The sequence below is a fragment of the Pteronotus mesoamericanus genome, unplaced genomic scaffold (assembly GCF_021234165.1).
Source record: "Pteronotus mesoamericanus isolate MK-2021 breed Mesoamerican mustached bat unplaced genomic scaffold, CSHL_Meso_final scaffold_85, whole genome shotgun sequence".
NCBI lineage: Eukaryota > Metazoa > Chordata > Mammalia > Chiroptera > Mormoopidae > Pteronotus > Pteronotus mesoamericanus.
The window spans coordinates 21,545,888-21,567,535 of NW_026555329.1; the positions used below are offsets into that span (position 1 = coordinate 21,545,888).

Here is a 21,648-nt window from a genome sequence, read left to right on the forward strand (position 1 = left end):
GTACTCTTAAAAAAAAGAAACCATAGTAGAGTAGCAATAATGCAAAGACCATGGTAAGTAAGGTCAGCAGAAAAGAGAGATTCTGTCTTTTGCCCTAATACTACTTCCCTACTCTCTTCTTCACTGGCCTACTAGTTTTCAAATTGACCTCCTATTTTTCCTCAAAGCTTCCTGCTTGATCAAGGCCTTTACGCTGTTGTCTCCTCCACCTGAAACACTCTTTCTCACACCAGCGTTCTGTTCAAATGTTTATTGTCTTCAAGATCAACATAAGTAATGAGCTAAGAAACAGTCTAAACTTTGGTTTTAGACCATAAAATCCACTCTGTTCACATGATATTTTCAATGTGACTTATTTAAAATAATTCAAACCACATTTTGTTGTTAAAAAATACACTCTTTACCTCTTTTTCCTTTCTGTCTATGGCGTCTCTCTCAGCCTGCAACTGTACTTCCAGGGACAATTCTGCTTTAGCTTCTACAGCACCAAACTGTTTTCGGTCCTCTACCTTTAAATACATAAAAATTTCTCAAGAGTTCAGACATTAAATCTTGACTATCCTTATTAATTGGAGAAGTAGCAATTCTATTTCTCCAATTAGAGAAAGATAAGCTACCATTAGTGAATAATCAAAAAGTTACAGATAATCAGTCTTGAATGCATTTTATACAAAATCAAACAGGAATGTTTGACACTATTAAAAATCATTCCTCAGATAAAACGAGGGCTAACCCATTACCTGCCCCCCCCGCCCCCCCCTCCCGCCGCCCCCAGCTTCCTTACTCTACTCTTCTTTTTTCATTCATTTTTGTTTTTAGCAATATAATGAAAATAGATTTCATTACTTCCTAGTCTGGGGTAAAACATCAGTTTCACTTGGCCATTATTTTAGCATCACAACCTTAGGGTGGTTAAAAGGGTAATTAATTTTTCTGTTTAATATTCATTTCTCAGAACTAAGGCATGCAAGCCACATTTGGAAATAATAAACAGAAATGGTTATAATGTCAATGAAAACAGAAAGACACCTATATATTATGCAGTATGTAAAAGTCAATAGCAATTTTTTATTTAAAAGAACTGATGTTTATGTAACTAAGAGTAATTTGCATTAAAACACCTGATCGAAATTAACCCAAAGAAAATGTCGCACCTTTTGAAAAGTGTCTGTACTAATGAGTAAGGCTTGCTCCAGCTCTCTTACTCTGAACTCCAGTTTCTCAATTTCTTCATTCCGTTCTTGTATATCCCTCTGAAGCTGCTCTTTAGAGAGCAAAAGCTCACTGCACTTGTCTGTTTTTTCTTTCAGATGATTTGTTAACTGTTCAACCTATAAATACATAAAAAATTTCAGCAAGTTATAACACACCCGTCCTCATTTCAGAAATTATTTTTAGATGCTATGCTTATTTTTTGATAAGTGTAGGAACTATTGTCTCCAACTATGGTGATATTTTTCTGAGTTGATAAAACTAAACAGCACTAGTAGGAGAAATAATACTGCTTTTAACAACACTTTTAAATAGTTCTTTCTCTTAAGACTAGACTTTTTCCAGCCAAAAGGAGAAAAAAATTAATTTTTAAATAAAGTTGAAGCTCTAATGGCATAAACACACTAAAACCCAATAAAGATGACATAAGTTTACATAGCACCTACTTAGAATCTTATGTGAGATAAGAGTACCTAAAAAATTCTTTCATGGATGCTATTTTTCTTTCCACAATGGTTATAATCGATGCATAATAATACAATGATTTTAAATACAACAGGGGTAGTAGGGGATGGGGGAGCCTTAATATGATGACTTGGAAGGCCATCTTAGTATAATACCACCGGGTATACTAAGATTTGGAGTAAAGTCAAGGGAAAAGACAACAAAGCAGGTACAGCAAAATGGCACATTATACTATTACAGTTAATTGTTTGTTTTTTTTTTAATCTTTAGAAAATCAGAAGCTGGGGAGTCAGATCTGGCAAAATAAGGGGAGAGCCAATGGAACACAATGTTCCTGGAAAAAAATCAAACATACACATATACCCTTGTTTGTTTCCTGAAATTTCATAAACAAAGCAGGTCACACTTCTTAAATATAAGAGAGCAAATAATAGGAAATGTTGGCAAATTCTAGAGTTTAAATATCCTTTTGATTTTCAACAAACACAGAGCTATTTTTCAAAAGCTGAAAATATGTTAGAAATAAAGCCAATAACTACAAACTCTGTGGAGATTGGTAACTTTTCCACTGTTCTAGTAGGTAAGGCTGTTCTATAGTGAATTACTTTTATTCAATGGAAATATAGATAACATTTTACTTAATGAGTTTATAGCCATTTTAAACCTTTTTTGCAATGTTTTTAAGAGAAATAAAATCCAGTAAACTGCACAGAAATTATATACTATATTTTTTTTTAAAAATAAAAATTATTTTCAGAAATAATAATTAAATGTAAGTGTTTATTATGTACCAGGCCAATACGTCTTTGAGACTGGTTCTATTACAATCTCATTTTTAGAGATGAGTAAATAAGTTTTAGAAAGTGACTTTAGCCATTGTCACATATCTAAAAAGGGCAGAGCAATGATTCAAACCAGGAAGGTCAAACCTCAATCTCTTTATAATCACAATAAGCAATTTTTGGCAACTTACACAATGAATCTTCCCTCATTCATGTAGCATTTGGTAAATATGGAGTTCTGGCTATGTTTTTATACGAAGAGAAAATGCACAGCGTGGGTGAAAAAAAGTAGAAGCAGGGGAGAGTAGTAAGAAGGCTATCAATATTATCTAAGTAAGAAATAACAGCTAGGATTTAGGGAGATGAAGGAAAGTGAAAAGAATAGGAAAATATAGTGAAAACTGACTCACCAATAGATTAGAAGCAGAGGCTGAGAAAAAGAAAGACATCAAGAATGAATTCTAGGTCTTAACAATGAGGAAGTTGGAGATGGTATAAAGTTTGCTGAAATGAAGGAACATGTTTTACTCTTATCTTACTTGGTGGGGGCTAGTCAGGAAACAAGAGCTCTCTTCTGAACATGTTAATTTGGAGATACCTAAGTGGAGATGTTGAGAGGGCATCTGAATATTCAAGTCTGGGGCTCAACCAAGATGCTAGGGCTCGAAATACAAATGTGAGTCACTTACATATAACTGCCTGAGAAGAGAATATAAATTGGGAAGAAAAGGAGGCCCAACACTAACACTTGGGGTACTCTACCATTTATTTGGGGTCAAAAAACAAAGACCAGAAAAAGAACTCGGTGTGTCATGGAAGCTAAGAGATGGCAGTGTTTCAGGAAGAAGGCTGTAATGAATGCCTCTGAAAGATTTCGTACAATAAAGACAGGAATGATTGCTGGACACAGCCGTGAGGCTGTCAGTAACCGCCACAGAACAGTCTGAACAGAGGAGAGGATAGGAAACGCCACTGAGACAGAGGGGTTAGAAACTTCACGGGAGTGGCCTGAGAAGAGAATGGGAGATAGAGAAAAGAGTGAATGAACATAGATGACTCTTGTTACCAGTTTTGTTGGGCATTGAAGAATAGAAAAATGAGTAGGGAAGTTTGTTTAATTGGGCAATACTAGAAGATAAGGGTAAGTAGAAATGATTCCAAATGTCAATATGAACGATTTTTAGAGTTTTAAAAACCTTCTCATGTGGAAGTAATATTTAATTTCCTGATTTTGAAGATTTACATACACTAGAAAGAATTCCCTTTAAGTTTTTTACAATATGCATCTTATCTTACAGACAATATATAAATTATTGTAAGGTAGACAACATCAGTAAAGTTCTTACCTCTCTTGTTTGATGTTCGTTGATTGGCTGGAATCGAGGTACAACCTTAAGCTGCTGTTCTAGTTTCTGTATTTCCTGTTGGAATACATCTCTCTCATGTTCTCGGTCAATGGCTTGCTCCTGAAGTTTAAGAATAATGGCAATTGAGGAAACAATATTTATTGAAGCTATTATTTCTCTCACATCCCTTTGGTTATTTGTACAGTTTTGTTTGAAGACAAACAACAGATGACCACAGAATACTCCAAACCAAAAGGTTTACAAAGATAATATTTTTGTATGGTATGTAGCCTACATGGGTTCCAACAAAAATTTAAGCATTTAAATACTATTTGAAGCACATTTCTTTTTTGTTCAAATAATGTTAAATTCTCCTTAAAATGAATTTACGTTTTTGGAACAAAGGAGGAATTATACTGTTAATTTAGTTGTTAAACAAAACAAATTGCAGAAATTGTTTAGTAAATCAATTTCTTTCATCCTAATCTAGGTTTTACATCTAAAATTATATAATGTGTAAGGATCAGATTCTCTGATCTGTGAAGAGAACTTCAGGCTTAAATGAATCCCCAGCCCTGGCTGGTGTGGCTCAGTGGACTGAGACTTGACCTGCAAACCAAAGGGTCACTGGTTCGATTCCCAGTCAGGGCACATGCCTGGGTTGCAGGCCAGGTCCGCAGAGCAGGGACGCACGAGAGGCAACCACACACTGATGCTTCTCTCACCTCTTTTTCTCCCTCTTTCCCCTTCTGTCTAAAAATAAATAAATAAAAGCTTTTTAAAAGAAAACAATCTATGTGAAATAGAGATGTGACATCTTTTTAGAAGAGGGTAATGACAGCATGTCAACTGTTCTAGTCTCTGGGAAACAGGAACACTGTTACCTGTATGTGTATGTTTTGTGGGTAAAATAATGGCAGCCAATTAATTCTTAGGATCCTCACCAGCTCTGGCTACTGGTTAAAGGAAATACTAGGACAAGCTTCTTAACTATGAATTTGGAAAGGCTAACTGGTAGGGCTTCTTCATAACTTGCCTCAAATGCTTTTAATTCTGACTGCCAATCCTTATAATTATTGTAATTTTTTATTGGAACAGTACATTTCAATTAATTACTAAAGATACATATAGATGAAAATATAGAATTCATGACTCTTTTCATAATTTAAATCTCATAACCTAGAATAGCAGCAGGTAACCCTCCAGTGAGAAAAATCAATATTGAAGTTGAGAATACTTACATCTAAAAATTTTCTCATTTTTTCTAACTGCTTTTCCAGTGCTTGGTTTTGCTGTCTTAAATCCATTAGTTCAGCATTTTTTTCTTGTTCCAGCTCTATAAACCTACTGACTTGTTCCTCAACATCTATTTCTAGAGCTTTCACTTGTTTTTGAAGGTCATCACGTACTTTTTCAGCTTGACACTGTACTTCTAGTTTTTCCTTCATTAGTTTTTCTGTCTCCTGTAGTAATTCTGTTTGAAATGCAAAAATATACTGTTAAATCAGTGACATTATGAGAGTGAAATCACCCGTAACTATACTTAAATTTCACCTTCATGACATAAAGATCAGTTTTATTTCAAACACATGTAGAAAAGAATTCTTATGAAAATATCAAAATAACATTCCTATTAGTAAGCAAGTAGACAATAAAATTATACAGAATTAACAAAAAAAAGTATGCCTGGTCACTGGAAACAGTATTTTTGTGAAAAAATGCACAGCAAATGACAAAAAAAAAAAAAAAAAAAAAATCCACTGTTACTCTGAGGAAAAGAACAAAGTCTAATTAAATTCAGGCACAGAAAAAACTCACCTCAGGCAAAAATTCATTCTAAATCCATAAAGTCACTTTTATATGCATACACAATGCACAAGAAAATCAAATACTGCAAATCTTTAACCAAGGCAAATAAGAGTTACAGAAAAATACATCTGCAATCAGAATTTCCTGTTAGTCTTACTCCTTATTAGATCCATATTCCTGAGTTAGTCTTGCACGCTCACATGTATATGTATCAAGGGAAAACTGACAAGCAGGAAAAGCAGTGTGGTGTAGTGTATAGGAGCAGAAACAGTGGGTTCAAATCTTAGCTCTGCCACTTATCTACTATGTGACACGGAACATGATGTGCTTTGTTTTCCTTATATGTAAACTGGGAATAGTAATACTACTGATCTCTAAGAGTTACTGTGGGATCAAATAAGTTAATATATGTAAAGAATAGTGTCTAGGGTATGGTAAACACTACATAACTGTTAGCTATTATTATTAATATTAATCATACAGTAATGAAGTATATATAGCAAAGGAAAACAATCCTCTAATACAGAAAATAGAAGAAACCACACCCTAGAGTCTTTATACTACTAACTGGTATGCCAACACTGTACTCAGGACTAGGAATCTAGGAAACAGCTTTTCTTTTAAAACAATACTGATTTAGATGTTAATATAAAAGTAAAGCAACTAGAAAGTCTCTTTATGAAATTTCACTGATTCTGTTGATACCATCATCTTATATATTTCCTGGTTTATAACAAGCATTTTGAAAAGTTATAGGCTGCAAGAGTTTAATATATTTTTTTAAGAAAAAATGTTTAATAAACCAAATTTTATAACAAAAAAATCAAAATATTAAGCCCTGAAAAGATATATATAATAAGATGATGGCCACTACGAATCTTTGTTGATTTCAAATATAAATATGTATTTTTATTGTACGAAAAGGTTTTGTTAAAGAGAAAAATTAGTATAAAACACAACAGCAAAATTAGAGATATGGTAGTTGGATGAAAAGTCCAAGGGTCACCCAAGTTTTGGAGTTGTAAGTTTGCCACCCAAAGATTGGCCATGCAATTGTATGAACAAACCTGATCCAGGTGCTGCATCGACTGCAGCATCTACTAGTCCTATAAGAATAGAAAAAAAACAAAACAAAAACATACACAACAAAAATATAATTTACATGTCTTCTATTTTCTGAAGTTGGGTAATATACATACACAAAAGAATTTAAGTAGAAGTTGAAACTACTGAATATTACTATTGGTAATACTTTGAGATGTACCAGTGCTTCTTGAATATTTTACATATATGACCCATATATTTTCCACACTGAAAATTCCAACTCCAAACCTGTGTTGAACAAATTTGAACAGCTGGAAACAAATTACATACATTACGAAAATGTATGTTGTATTTCTAAACTGACAAAAATTCAAGTAGTAAAACTACACACAAGTCCAACAGCATGTGAAATATAAAAGTGAGAGGATATGAAAGATGGATTTAAAGTTCCATTATTACAAAAACTGACATATGTTTTTATGGCTAAACACACATTACTTCAGTATGTTACCTAATTTCTCACTGAAGAAAAGATGAAAGGTTATTGGTAAGTTCATATATTCTTTGAATTCCTACTTAGGTTAAACTAGATGTCAGTCCGGTGTGAACAGCCACTGACCTGTTCAAGCTCTTCTCTTGCAGGCCAAAACCCAGCCCCTACTTGCTCACTACTAGTGCCAGATCCGTGTCTTAGTTATTTCATCCAAGTATACAGGTTTGCTGCCTTTTTGCTACTAAAAGAACTAAATCTCACACAATTTAAAAAATATCCTGCCTCATTATGCGCAGCTTTCTCTTGAGACAGAGGTTTAAATAAAAATGTTAAAATTCCTGTTAAAATGTGTCACAGGAGCCATGGGCGGTGTGGCTCATGGCCAGTTCGATTCCCAGTCAGGGGAGATGCCTGGGTTGCAGGCCAGGTCCCCAGAAGGGGTTGCATAAGAGGCAACCACACACTGATGTTTCTCTACCTCTCCTTCTCCCTCTTTTCCCCTCTAAAAATAAATAAATAAAATCTTTAAAAAAAAAGTTTGTAAAAGAAAAAGAAAAATTCCTGATTCTACATAGTTGGCTAATAAGACATTTACTACTAAGGTAGATCTGCTTATAATTTTTTTTTTTTAATCCCTATATAAAATCCTTGAATAACAGCATTGCCAGGGGTAAAAAGCCACACAGAACTTTTAAGGACTGTTTCATACGAAGTCTAAAAATACATACGCTGTTCAACTGGGCCTGCCTCTGCTTTCATAGCCTCCTTCTGTCTGGACAGTAATTCTCTTTCTTCTTGGATTTGCTGTTGTTCTGCTTCCAGTTCTTGTAATCTATTACTTGCACATAATAACTCCTGCTCAAGTCGATCTATTATATCAGCTTTTTCCTGAATTTGCCTTTCAAAAAAAGTTTTTTCATCTGCATAGCCATCAATGACACCTATAAAATAAAATTAACAGGGACTGGGATTATTATTTCAAACCGTACCATTAGGTTTTATATAAACAATAAAAGGGGTTACTGCTGGCAAAACTTTACATCATTCTAAGCTATTAAAAGTCTTGCATGAATCTGCTGCTGCTGATAGCAACTATAGTATGCTCAATGGAGTTTTTTTAAAGCATTATGCCTAAATATGAAATTCCCCTGAACTTTCTATTACTTTGCTATACTAACCTATCACATCATGTAGGACTAAATCGCTTTATTAAACAGATATAAATAGATCAGTTCTTGGGAAGCTTAATATAAATCAGATGCTTTGTGAACTGAATCACATTTTAAATATACCAGAGAAAGTTGATATTTTAAATGATTCTGGAAGGACAACACCCCAATAGCACTGTACAATATGAACAGCATGGAGCTTTACAGGCTTAAAATTTGGAATCATTATTTAATATGGGCGAACTTGAAAAATTATTAACACTCTTAGCTTCAGTTTCCTCATCTTTAAATGACGAGAGCTGTCTTGGGATGGTGGGATTATGGTAATAATCCACCATCATCCATTTCTAAAATTTTTTTATACTTTCTACAATTCTGTTAAGTACTTTTTATAATGAAAAATATATATAGTTAAAAAAATCATTTGGAGTAATTTGAAGACAAATTACAACTACTTTTCAATGTTCACTCTTCGTTAGAGTAGATTAGTGGTTGCCAAACCTGGCTTGCATCAAAATCTCTATATTTAGACTTGAAATCTCCCCGCTTTCAGTTGCCAATGGCAAGCTGCTCACCCTCGGCCTTACTGAGCTCCACAGCCAGCTGCTCTCTGGCCCTGGACTCCTCCAGAAGGCGCTCTCGCAGTTCCTCTTGGCACTTAAAGGACTCGGTTGCTTCTTGTTTCTGTCTAAATGACTCACGCATCAACTCTGTCTGTGTAACTTTTGCGTGTTCGAGCTAAACAAGGAGGGAAAGTATACATAAAGGAAAACAGTGTTGGGAATACCAGTGTCATTTCCCATTAAAGCTTTCAAAGCATTTTTTAAAATAAAAATAACGGCATACTGTTGAACTGTAGTCATTCAATATTTCTAGTACATGCTAACATTAGTAGGGGGGTAAATGAGTATATAAGTAGATTAGCTATGTACACCGTTCCATAAAAGATGTATTCTAGTTTTAGTAAAAAACAACAACAACGAAGACAACAAAACTGCTTCTTTTGGAAATAAACCACTTTACATCACGAGCTCTGTTTCCTACTGTATAAAGGGATATAAAGTTAGTAAGACAGGTTCTCTTTGTATTTGCTAAAGAATTTTATTTAACTGTGCGCCCTATGATAAACTTTGTTTCTTTTATATTTACATTTACTTATTATTGTCACTCCTGCTGCACACTTTGAGGAATTAATTATATATGATTAATACAATGGCATCAATGAACAAAATCACAGTGGCTAAACACAATGAAATTACATTTATTACCCATGTTTTAAATAAAACCTTATGTTTCTATCCATTTGTAAAATATCTACATGACTCTATATGAATATTGTTTATTTTCAAACCCTTAGAACACAGAGTCATTACCTATAAATACAAGCCGCCTTAAAATGCTGTCTCCAGCACATACTGATTACATTGGAAAACAATTTTTAAGGCAACAATATGATACTCAAGTATTGCACAGACTCAAGACCAAAGCTCTCAGAAAACAGTGGTCATTGTTACCAGCTACATGAAATTACTGAAAAGCACTGTCTCTGGCTTAGTTTTTCAGGACTGCTGACTGCTCTCTATTTGTACTGAAACAACTACATGGGAAAAAAAAACTGAGCTCAAAATGTGTACTTAGTCCTAGATGATTAACACTATTAAAATTTTTTTATAGCAGCGATCATATACAATTTATAACAGGCTCACAACAATGTCATAAGAATTTGTAAATTTATATATAAAGTACTAAGTATATTAAAAAATACTACAATGCTTTAAGCTTAAAATATGAATCAAGTGTAGTTGTTTCTGATTTACAGTCAGGTATCCATAATGTACTATAAAATTATAATATTTAAGAATATTTTATTTTTAAAGACATCTGCTCTTCACTTCTGAGTGGTATTTGCCACAGCAAACAGATTTTACAGTTACTAAATAAAGCTTTTTATGGTCACTCTAAATCAATTTCTAATATATCTACTATGCAGTTATTCTACTTAAGACTCATAACGGAAAATTAAGCATACATTTTAAATAAAAATATTTTCTAAAATATATGTTACTACAGCATAGATAAAATTATGTATTTTTACTTTAGACTGGTGAAAGAGTCTTTTCCTTTAAATGTGGATAATGTACATTAACTGTATTATAAAGAAACATGATCATAAAGTATGAACTAATTTTTATATAACTACACTCCTGAATTTACAGCCACAGCCTATATTTTAAAACTGTATTAACTGTTTCTACACGTACATATGCAACTTTTTTCTGTACATTATAAACTGGTTGCCTGGTAAATACATGAAATTCTTAAAAGAATTCAAAGCTCTAACTAAAAGGATATGACTCTTTTTCCTTTTTCAAATTTACAAATACAACAGAGCATTTACAACAAACTAAATACTTATAGATAAGAAAATTAAGTTTTTGACACTATACTCTACTTCTTGACATGACTTAAGCCACCCTTAAAGTGCATTTAAATGCCTGCCATAAAACCACAAGGAATAACTTCAGTTTTACAGAACAAAAAAAGTTGGAGGAATCAAATACAGTAAATTTAGGCAACGTATTTTATTATAAATACCAGAGGGTACCCGCACTTTATTGGAATAAGAGACCCCCTTCTAATGTTCATCTAAATACTTTATACTTTAAAAAAAAAACCTCTTCTATTCAGTTGAGGTATGATTTATTCCTAATACCTATATAATACCTAATATTTACTAAATATGAAATATATAAAAATTTCATATTCAATATTTTAAAATATTTTAAGAAACCTATCATTACATTAAAAGCATGTATAAAGCATCAGGAAATATTCTGTCACTTTAATATAAAAGTTTCAGGGGCAGTAACAAAACTGTTCTGAAAACCATCTGGCTTGTTAAATATTAGCTAGTATATTATAGTTAAAGCCATTAAAGTCATAAAAAGTGCTGAGTAACTTGTAGTTATCCTGAATAACTTGTAGTAAATCATTCACAACATATTTAAGTCAAATGATCCTGAAATACCAACCTATGTTAAATACTTGTATCCTGAACAATGTTTACAAAAATACGTTTCACATAAAAGTGAAAACAGGTATTTCCTCACAGGATTAGCAGGCATATTAAAAATACTGAAAATAAGTTTTTTAAGGAAATTAGCCAGAAAATTAAAATTAGAATCCAGGTCTCCTTTTTCCTTGTCTGGAACCGCAGCCAATATGCCATATGATTGTAAACATTTCCTAACTGGCTCAATGACAATTCACTTAGCTGTTTTAGGTTTCACAATACTTACTTCCTCAAATATAATCATTCAATTTTTACTCAGAATTGACATCATAAACACATAAAAGCAAGATTCTTCGGGAGAAGTAGGATCTTTTTAAACAGCCTGCTTGGCATGGAAGAACTGTAATATTATCTCATTCTGCTTTCTGAAATTAAAAACGTAGTCAAGTTGGGCTCTGAGACCAAATTTAGCTCTTCAATACATCCAAGATGAATGAGTAGTAGAAACAACAAAACAAGATTCTATTTAGTTTACCCCTACTAAAGACATTTAAACTTCATTTCTCATTATACAGTGTTTTTTTTTAAATTAAAATATATTAAAACTAAGTATAAACTAAAAGTATAAAAAAACCAAAAATTTTTTATACTTACTGAATAAGGAGGGCTAGGTAGTGAAATTTTAGAAATAAGCTTTAATATGTGCCCATTTCTTTTATGAATAAAATGAAAAATAGAAGTATTAATAATTACTGAGTTATTTTCATCCAAATGTTCACATAGAGGAAATGGATGTGGTAAAGGCACACGAGATTCAACCTCATAAATGTCTTCATCTTGTTCTTCCAACCATGAGCCACTGAGTTTGACAGTTGCCAAATAGGTCTTGTAAGAATCCATTCTAGGAGATGTAGTTGCCAATTTTCCTCATTTACTTTATCCGTTTTCCATTACATTAAAAATCCTTTTTAAGTTTATCGAGATTGACCATAACAGTATGAAAATTTCTTTTTAGCACTATCCAATAAACATTATAAAATTAATTCATTAAAAACTGAACAAAAGAAAAACCCCACAAATCTAAAAAAACAAAACCAAAAACCAAAAACTAGATCTTTCATTCTTCATCAAAAAACAGAAAGTAAAAGCAAGGAAATGTCTTTATAACTAGAATAATTAACTAAGTCCTCAAAGATTGGAAGAATAAAAAATATAAATATCTAGTTGGCTGAGCAATAAAACTGCTTTCAGTATCAAATGTGTTTGTTGAAATAAGAAACGCTTCCACGCTGAACCTGGCAGGGAAGGTCAAGTTTTAAATCTCCTTGGTAGCAGGTCTTGAGCAATATTATTTCCCTTGTTCTTGCAGCTTCACTCAATTCAAAAGTAAAAACCTCTTCTGAACTGAGCTATTCGAATAGCCTCTCACACTGAGCCAAAGGATTCTAGTCAGTGTCCCCTGAGGAAAAGGTCAGAACAGAGGGTGTGGTTTAATGTTTTTACCTATAGGTACCCTGACAGGTGGAATGTGAATTAATACGCCCACAAAAAAGCCTGCCTAACAGGATCCAAGCTTCACATCAGGGCTTTGAAAAGGGTATTTAGACAAGTTTATAATGCTTTTAAGATAAGCTAGTGTTTTTCCATCCCACTAAAATTTTTGATTTAATTTAAAAATGTGAAATCAAGTATTATTGTTTTGAGTCCCTATTACTAATTAGTTCTTCAACTATATGAAATAATCATAATTATATTTTGAAAACTAAGTTAGTTCTTTTTGGTATTTCCTTAGAAATAATACTTATTTTTTTAAGCAGTTACTAGAATACAGGGTGGAGCAAAAGTAGGTTTACAATTTTGAGTACCCAAAACAGAGTTCATTCTTTATTAATTATTGTATTATTTTCCATACAAACAACTGTAAACCTACATTTGCCCCATCCTGTATAGACAGACCAGTTATAACCTATTTCCACAATGAACTGTTTATAGAGTGAATGTTAAAAGGGAAAAAAAAAACCCTTTTGAGAAGCTGCATTGCATGTAATAGGTAGCGGTCATATCACGTGAGGTACACTATGAACTCTTAAAAAGTGCAAGTAGTATATCATAGCCTTCCTGTAGCTCCAGAAACTTGGGCAATAGTGAATAATCCAGCCACTTAAAACTTTAAAAGATGAAAAACTTACTTTTTAATATCAAAAGATCCTCAAAAGTACAAGTTGTTTTAAATGAATGAAAAAGCTTTTACTTTGGTGCCTTTTTTCTATCTAGTAACTAAATATCCTAAACCCACAAAATCTTGATCTATAATGGAAAAAACCTATATTAAAGCAAGGAGGTTTTACTAACAAAACTCCATTTTATAGCCACTTCCATTAAAAAAATTGTTATAGGAGCCAATACTTCAAGGCCAATAATGATTAGGGCAGAGAAAACGAGATTTTGTCCAGAAAGCCCAGAATCTACAGGGAGATGGTCTGTAGTGAGGAAGGGGCAGCCGTCTCTTACAATTCTGGATCAGGCACTGACAAATTTTTGTTTATTATTATGTTTTCCTATGTGAGCCCTCCTGTTTGTCTGTGAAGACGGAGGCCTAATCCTACCACCGATGCAGCTGCATTTGACATTACTAGGGCTCCAGCAGATAAAAAATCATCAGCACTCTAGCTGCCCAGCTTTATGAACCAGCAGGACTCATGCTTAGCAAATACCTCTCAAAATACGCTTTCTTGGCTCCTTCTGCAAATTACAGTTTATTTGGATAAACTGGTATCCAATTTCTCTTATTTGAAGGAAAAACAAAACCTGGAAAGTAAGAAGTATCCCTTTATAAATGGAAACATTTAGGTCAAGGTAACTAACTACAAAGAAAAGAAAAAACTCGAGGGAGGGGAAAAAGAGACTGAAGAAAGCAGTAGATCAAGATGATTTAGAATGGGGCAAACAGCACTCATAACAACAATACCTTAACTGATATTATGTTATTTTAATTCATGTTCAGAAAGGTGATCCTGAATTAAAATAATTCAAATGATAGTTCCCTCCTTCCATTTTGAAAGCATGTAAAACTTATTCCATCCATGTACATACATGTGTGTTTTCAAGTGGTATCCCTTTGTAACTAAGAAAGTAGGTCAAGGTTAGGAAAATAACCACACACACACACACAAAATTCAGTAAAATTACAAGGGGAGAGACTCCAACAGCAGATATGATGACTTAGGAGAGCAGCAAACTTCCCTAACCACAGTGTGTATATTAACAGACAGTACATTATATTAACTAGTGTTCAGACAGGTTACTCTGAATTAGAATAAGTTTTATATATATTTAACTTTAAAGCACATAAAACTTTTTGCAATAAAAAAAGTTAAAATAAAATGGCTTCAATATTTAGGACACCCTTTCAATTATCTAGACTAGGTCACTGGCCCCAGGTTTCAGATAATCAAGATTTTAAAGTGTATTTGAAGGCTTAATTTGTAGTAGAGAGTTATGTTTCCCAAACTAAATAGCTTTATTTTTATAATGTCAAGCTATTTATTTCCATAAATATTTCCCTGAAATTGTAAACCACTTCTGTTGCTCTCTTGCATTTTGATTTAATTATTTCTCTAATGAGAGTGAATCCCAGAAACAATATCCTAACCAATGTTTATATTAAGCACATTGAGGTCAACACCTAATAGAGAATGTGTTTCAATACTTTGCAGTTATCTTTAAAACATAAAAATGACAAAACAAAATCCTTACTTATATTACTGTTTCATCTTCAGGGAAGTCCTCTTTTTTTGAGAAAATACAGAAACATGTAGCTCAGAATCCATTATTCTTAAAAACGATAATTAATAGAGTCATGAGAATTGCCTACAAAAAAAAAATCACTCTGCGGGAATAAATTCCTTCTTCACTAATTTCTTCCAGGGCCCAAGGAATCTCTTGGTAAATAATCTCCTGTGGCTCTAAACAGTATCTCTGGATTGTGAAAACTTAAATTGCTGAAAGACTATTCCTACAGAACAGATTGATTTCTGTATCTACCTGACCCAAGAATCAAGAATCTGAAACCACTCTCTCAAAGATAACTTTTCTGCAGAACCACAGAGACTACTGAACAAAGATTATGTTAAAGAGATTTACCTTTCTGAGGGCTTGAGGGCAGTCTCTAAGTACTTTTCTTCATATTATAATGAAAGCTATCCCAAACAATAGGAAATAGCAATAGGTTGAATATAAGCTTGATTTTATTGTAACCTGTCTGTGCAAAAGAGAAGTAAAATCCATCATAATAAATGTATTATTATATGGATTTGGACATACCACTGGGCAAATAACTTGTCAAATCAAACACTACTATAATAGATATTATAAAATCAGCCTCTCAGGTAGATGCCCTAATACTTGGTAAAGAAAATGCTTACTAATTAAGAAATTACCTATGGAATCTAAAGCAGTTGCAAACCTTAAAACTAAGTACAAGGTGTAATCACGTATCTTCCACTAAAATTATACAACATATAAAACCATACCATTAAAAAAAAAAGAACCTTGAAATTTGACAGTATTTACTTAGCCTATGGGGCCTTTCAGTGAAACTCTGTCCCAACCCCAAACACAAGCCTACAATCATGGGCAATAATCTCCAATTTTACTGGAGGCACGGATTCTCTGATCCAAAGGCCACATCCACCACCTGTGTTCTGGATTCCATCCTCACCTACCCCAAGGACCTGGCTTCACAAACTCAATCCCTGTCTTGCACCTTCAACTTTGCTAGTGAATATAAGCTATTCCAACCTTTAAAAAAACACTCCCCTTCTCAAGCAAGTGCTCTTTGTTTTCTCCACAGCTAGTAGTGTCATGGAATCGCTGTCTATTTCTTTAACTCTCTGAATATAAAATGTCTCCTCTACCAACTCCATAAAACTGTTCTCATCAAGGTCACTATGACATCCATACTGAAATATCCAATGGACACCACATCCTCGGCATCCATGACTTCTCCATGGTATCTGATACTTTTATGAAATCACTCATTTTCTGGCTTTAATGACAATATTCTCTTGATTTTCCTCTTATCTCTCATTCTTGGTCTCCTTTGTAGACTTACCTACCTATATTCTCTTTCAAATGTAAGCATTCTATCAGCACAAAAAATTACCTCTATACATTCTTCAACACCAAGGCATCAAAAGTCCTTAACATAGGACAACTTCTAATCTAGTTCTCTCCAAACTCTCGACTCTAGTGAATCTTTACTTGATGCCCCCTACATGCATTTCAAATTCGGTATCTAAAACAAATTCATTATTCACTTATTTTGCACCCTTATCTCAATAAATGAAATATACCAACAACTTTGTTGAATCAAGGGTCATGCCTGGTTTCTCTCCTTTTTCTTATTTCTACATCTAACCAGTCATACCAACTTCTATCAAAATTCAACTTCCTAGTTCTGGCCGAGTAGCTTAGTTGTAGGTTCGATCCCTGGTAAGGGCACATACAAGAAACAACCAATGAATGCATAAATAAATGGAACAACAAACTGATATTTCTCTGTCTCTCCTGCTCCATTCCTCTCTCCAAAAAATAATAAAATTTCAAATCCCTAAAATATTTAAAATCACTTTCCTCCTGACTTAACTTGCCTTGATCACTTTTCACTTAGAACATTCTAAGAGTTTCCTGTTTCTCTATATTCAGCATCCATTCATCACACTGCCACCTGAGAAATCTAAAACACAAATTTGATATTAGCATTTTCTTGCCAAAAATATTTCAATGACTCCCCAACTTTTCAGCATAAAGTTAAAACTAATGAACTCAGCCAATAAAGGACTTGACATGTAACCACTGCCTACCATTCCTCTTCCCTTAGCTTCTATCAGTTTTCCATGCTCCACCCTGAATGTTTATCACAGAAAAATATCCAGTTCTCACACACATCACGCTGGTTTACACCAACCTGCTATGCCTTTTACCACAAATTTTCTTCTTGACCTATCTAGTTACTACTTGTCTTTTAAGTCTTATTTTCCTTTCCTAAAATTTTCTCTGCAGTTATACTTTCATATTCATTACTCCCACTGAAACTGCTCTTGTAATGTTGCTGATGACCACACAGATTTCAGAGTCCATTCCTCAGTCTGTCGCTTACACAACCTGTCAGCAGTAACAAACACAGTGATTCACTCCTTTCATTTTCAAAGGGCAGAGAAATGGCATTAAGAACGTGGACACTGAAGCCAGACTGCCAGGGTTCAAATTGTAACTCTATCACTTAACAGGTAAGCCTAGCTCTAACTGGCTTCTTTACTTCTGAACATGGACCCCTCCATCCCTCATCCTATTTTTAACAAGAGGAAAAGACAAAACTAGAGGGATGAAAAGCAATCAATGGTTGTCAAGGGCAGGAGGTGGAGGAGAGGCCAAAAACAAGAGGAGCAACCAGGAAATTTTGGGGTGCAATTTTGGGATTTAGTAACACATTTGTGGTGGTAGATACGTATCTCTATGCATTTATCACAATAAAAAAACCCCTGTCCACACAAAGATTGAATTTCATAGTATGTAAATTATAAAAAATTAACCAGAATGTGGGAGAACCCAAAATGGAGCAAAAACTGTAACAAATGATTCTAACGATATTAAAAATGAACAGCCTGGGGTGGGGAAGGAAAACGTTAAGCTAAGATACTTTGAAAAGCAGTATTTGGACTTCATAAGGCTAAAGACAAAACAGTGTACACAAATATTGTACCCTAATTAGTACGTTTTTCACAGGGATATAGGTTAGCAATTGTGAAATTACTTTATGAATATATATTCCTATCAGAATGAAGTTATAGGTTTTGTTGTTTTGTTTTTTTAACAATATATACAGATACAGAAATAAATATAGATGCAAGAGTTAATATACATATATTTTCAAGTTGTCTGCTGAGAGAACTAGAAGTCATGTACCCTGGTAATAATAAGCATATCTAGCATCCTTATCTTGGTTTCTAAATATTCTCCAATAAAAAAGAACTTGAAGCCTTTGGAGAAATGGTTGATTCTAGGGCTGGGGCAGGGAAAATACATGCTGGGCCTGGAGCTTCTGATAGTACAAATGCTCAAAAGTAAGCACTTTGCTTGCAAAGGCACAAAAACCAACCTGAAAAAATTCTCAATGCCAAAGATGGAAACAAAAAACATCTCTATAGTATTGGATTATAAACCAGTTAAAAAAAAAAATGTCGTGAGTCCGTATGGATCCTGATTAGTTAAATAAATGTGAATGAAGAGGCAACTCTTATAGTAATTAAAGAGATGTGGAAAATAAACACCACAGTAATAACTGTGCAGGCAAATCTACTAATGGATGCTAAAATTAGTGGGTGGAAGTTTAAGGAGAAACAAAATTATTTGCATATTCTAAAGTACTCCCAAGATACTTATTAATTACAGAGAGAAAAAAATACTATTACAGTGGAGAAACACAGCAGATACAACAATCAATCAAGATTAACATTCCCAATTTGAAAAACAAAACAAAAGACTATGGCCTGTGCTTTCTGTGGCTTCTCTAACAAATTTATGTTTACTCTCAAGTCATGAAGATATTAATCATAGGTTTTCTAGAAGCTTTGTAGCTTTATTTTTTATAACTAGGTCTGTGATCTATCTTGGAATAACTTTTTTGCATGTTGTGAAGTAGGGGCTAAGGTTCTTTTTTTCTATATAGATATTTAGTTTCAAATATTTTTGGAAAAAAATTTTCTTTTCCCAGTGAGTTGCTTTGTGGTCTTTGTTGAAAAAGCCATTTGATTATATGTGTGTGGGTTTATTTTTGGAACCTTTATTTTGCTCCACTGGTCTGTACTTTTTACCAGTATAGGAATGTCTCAATTACTGTAGCTTTATATTAAATCTCAAAAGTTAGGCAGAATGAGTCCTCCAAACTTGTTCTTATTTTTCAAAATCCTTTGCCAATTCTAGGTCTTTTGAATTTTCATATAAACTTTAGAATGAGCTAGTCGATTTCTATTTGTAAAAACCTGCTGGGACTTAGACTGGGATTGCACTGCATCTATAGGTTATGTAGAAAAAAATGACATCTTAACAACATCATCTCCCAATCCACAGACACTGTGTACATTCCATTTATTAAGGTTTTCTTTTACTTCAATCAGCAATGTTTTATAGTTTTTCACTAGAGTTCTTATACACCTTTTGTACTATTTTTTTTATATGCTATTGTAAAGGATGTTTTAAAAAGTTTATTTCTCTATAGCCGTGGTCAGGTGGCTAAGCTGGCTGGAGCATCCTCCTGAACACCAAAAGGCTGTGGGTGCAATCCCTAGTCAAGGGCACACGCCAAGGTGGTGGGTCGGATCCATGGTTGGGTGCAACGGGAGGCAACCTATTGACGTTTCTCTCTCACCTCGGTATTTCTCTCTCTCCCTTCCTCTCTAAGATCAATGAACATGTCTTTGGACAAGGATTAAAAAAAGGTTTATCTACAAATGACACATAATTGTATGTGTAACTGTGTGTGAAAGAGTGTGTACTATAACACTTCAGAGATTCATAAGGGAAGACTTGGAAATACAGACATGTGCATGCACATGTGGGCACACATGGGTACATGGATCCCCACTGCTCAGAATTGGATAAATTACACTCCTTAGTCCATGGCACTATCTTATCATTGTTCCATGCATGACAGATACATTTTTGTACATACTTATTTTCGGTAATGTCAAAAGTACGTTCTAATATGCCTCTCCAAACAAAAGATTAACATCACTAGTAATAAGACATTGACACCATGTGTACCCTGATAAGTCACACTGAGAGGGCCCATCACTTCTGTGACAGTCTTGTCAAAAATGCAAAAGCTTCATGTAATTATGAGAAAATATTGGAAACATCTAAACTGGGGGATATTCTACAAAATGACTGGCTAGTGCTTTTAAAGCGTGGCAGTCATGAAAACCAAGACAGACTCGGGAACTGTCAGAGATTGGAGGGAAAAAAGAAGCCATGACAATGAAATGCAATGTGGAATCCTGGAACAGATCCTAGGAAAAAAACAGGACATTAGTGGGAAAAATGGTAAAATCCAGGTGGTTTGTGGTTAAGGGTATTGTACCGGTTTTAATTTCTTAGTTTTGATAATTATAGTATTGTTATGCAAGATGTTAACAGGAGGATTTTGGTGAAGGGTACATGGGAACTAAGTGTATTATTTTTGCAACTTTTCTATAAGTCTAAAGTTATTTCAAACTAAAGAATTAAAAAATTATACCAATGATTCTACATCTCATAAAGAATTAAATCCATGTTCCATGTGACCTGGTTCCCGGATATTACTCTAACCTCATCTCCTACACGTTCCCCTTTCCTTGATCCAACTGCACTGGTCTCTGTCAATCACAAAAAGGAACAAAAAAGTAAGCACATGACCACTTCAGGAATTTTATATTTGCTATTTCTTTGCTTGAAACATCCTTCCTTTACTTAGCTACATTCCTGTTTCCTGTGCATCCTTAAGGTGATACTCAAGCAGATTTCTTATCAGAGAGAAATAATTTCCTTAATTTCCCTATACAATGCCACTTCCCCCCATCATGCTCTATTTCCCCCGTTTTATTTTTCTTCATAGTAGGTATCACTATCTGACATACTATATATTTATTTATTGTTAGTATCCACCATTAAATATTATGCTCTATAAAGGCAAGGATTTTGGAGAGACTCACGGTCAAGATGGAGACGTAGGTAAACATGGCTCGCCTCCTTGCACAACCACATCAAAATTCCAACTAAAGTATGACTGAAGATCACTCAGAACTGTCAGATACCTAGTTGAATGCTAATCCGACAACTGTGGAACTAAAGAAACCACATCAATCCAGAAGGGTTGGAGATGTGGAGATGTGAAGACATGGAATGGGCAGGTCCCACACCCATGGGTGGTGGATAAAAATTTGGGAGGATATTTCAGGAGCCAGCCATCCCAGACCCACACCAGGGCCCCGGCTCAGGGTACCAGTTGTTGGGAAGAGGAGCCCCCATAACTTCTGGCTGTAAAAATAAGTGAAATGGGAGTCGAAAAAAACTACTGGACTCCTTGGCAGTTCCTCTTAAAGAGGCTATTCTGAACTTACTCAGATGCACTCCCTCTGAGCTCCAAAACCGCTGGGATGGCAGCGTGAAAGGTACCAGTGGTATAGGGGGAGGAACTGAAGTGTCTGGCATCAGGACGAGAGCTCGGGAATGGCTTTCCCCCAGACAGAAAGTCAGGCAGAGGTGATTGTGCTTTTTC

General features: G+C 34.2%; 1 protein-coding gene across 6 annotated transcripts in view; it reads right to left on the reverse strand.

The window, feature by feature from the left end:
• The window catches only part of AKAP9 (A-kinase anchoring protein 9), a 181,720-nt gene that overhangs the window by 36,736 nt on the left and 123,336 nt on the right, over positions 1-21,648 (reverse strand). For 4 of the 6 annotated variants that reach the window (XM_054564518.1, XM_054564520.1, XM_054564521.1 and 1 more), the window contains 7 exons: positions 8,896-9,058; positions 7,880-8,092; positions 6,682-6,720; positions 5,047-5,279; positions 3,806-3,925; positions 1,155-1,331; positions 405-509 (listed from right to left, as the gene is read on the reverse strand). In XM_054564518.1, the coding sequence (XP_054420493.1) occupies positions 405-509; positions 1,155-1,331; positions 3,806-3,925; positions 5,047-5,279; positions 6,682-6,720; positions 7,880-8,092; positions 8,896-9,058 (1,050 nt within the window). Of the gene's footprint in view, positions 1-404; positions 510-1,154; positions 1,332-3,805; positions 3,926-5,046; positions 5,280-6,681; positions 6,721-7,879; positions 8,093-8,895; positions 9,059-11,987; positions 12,629-21,648 lie in introns of those variants that run through there. The other 2 variants (XM_054564523.1, XM_054564519.1) reach the window with 2 other exon arrangements.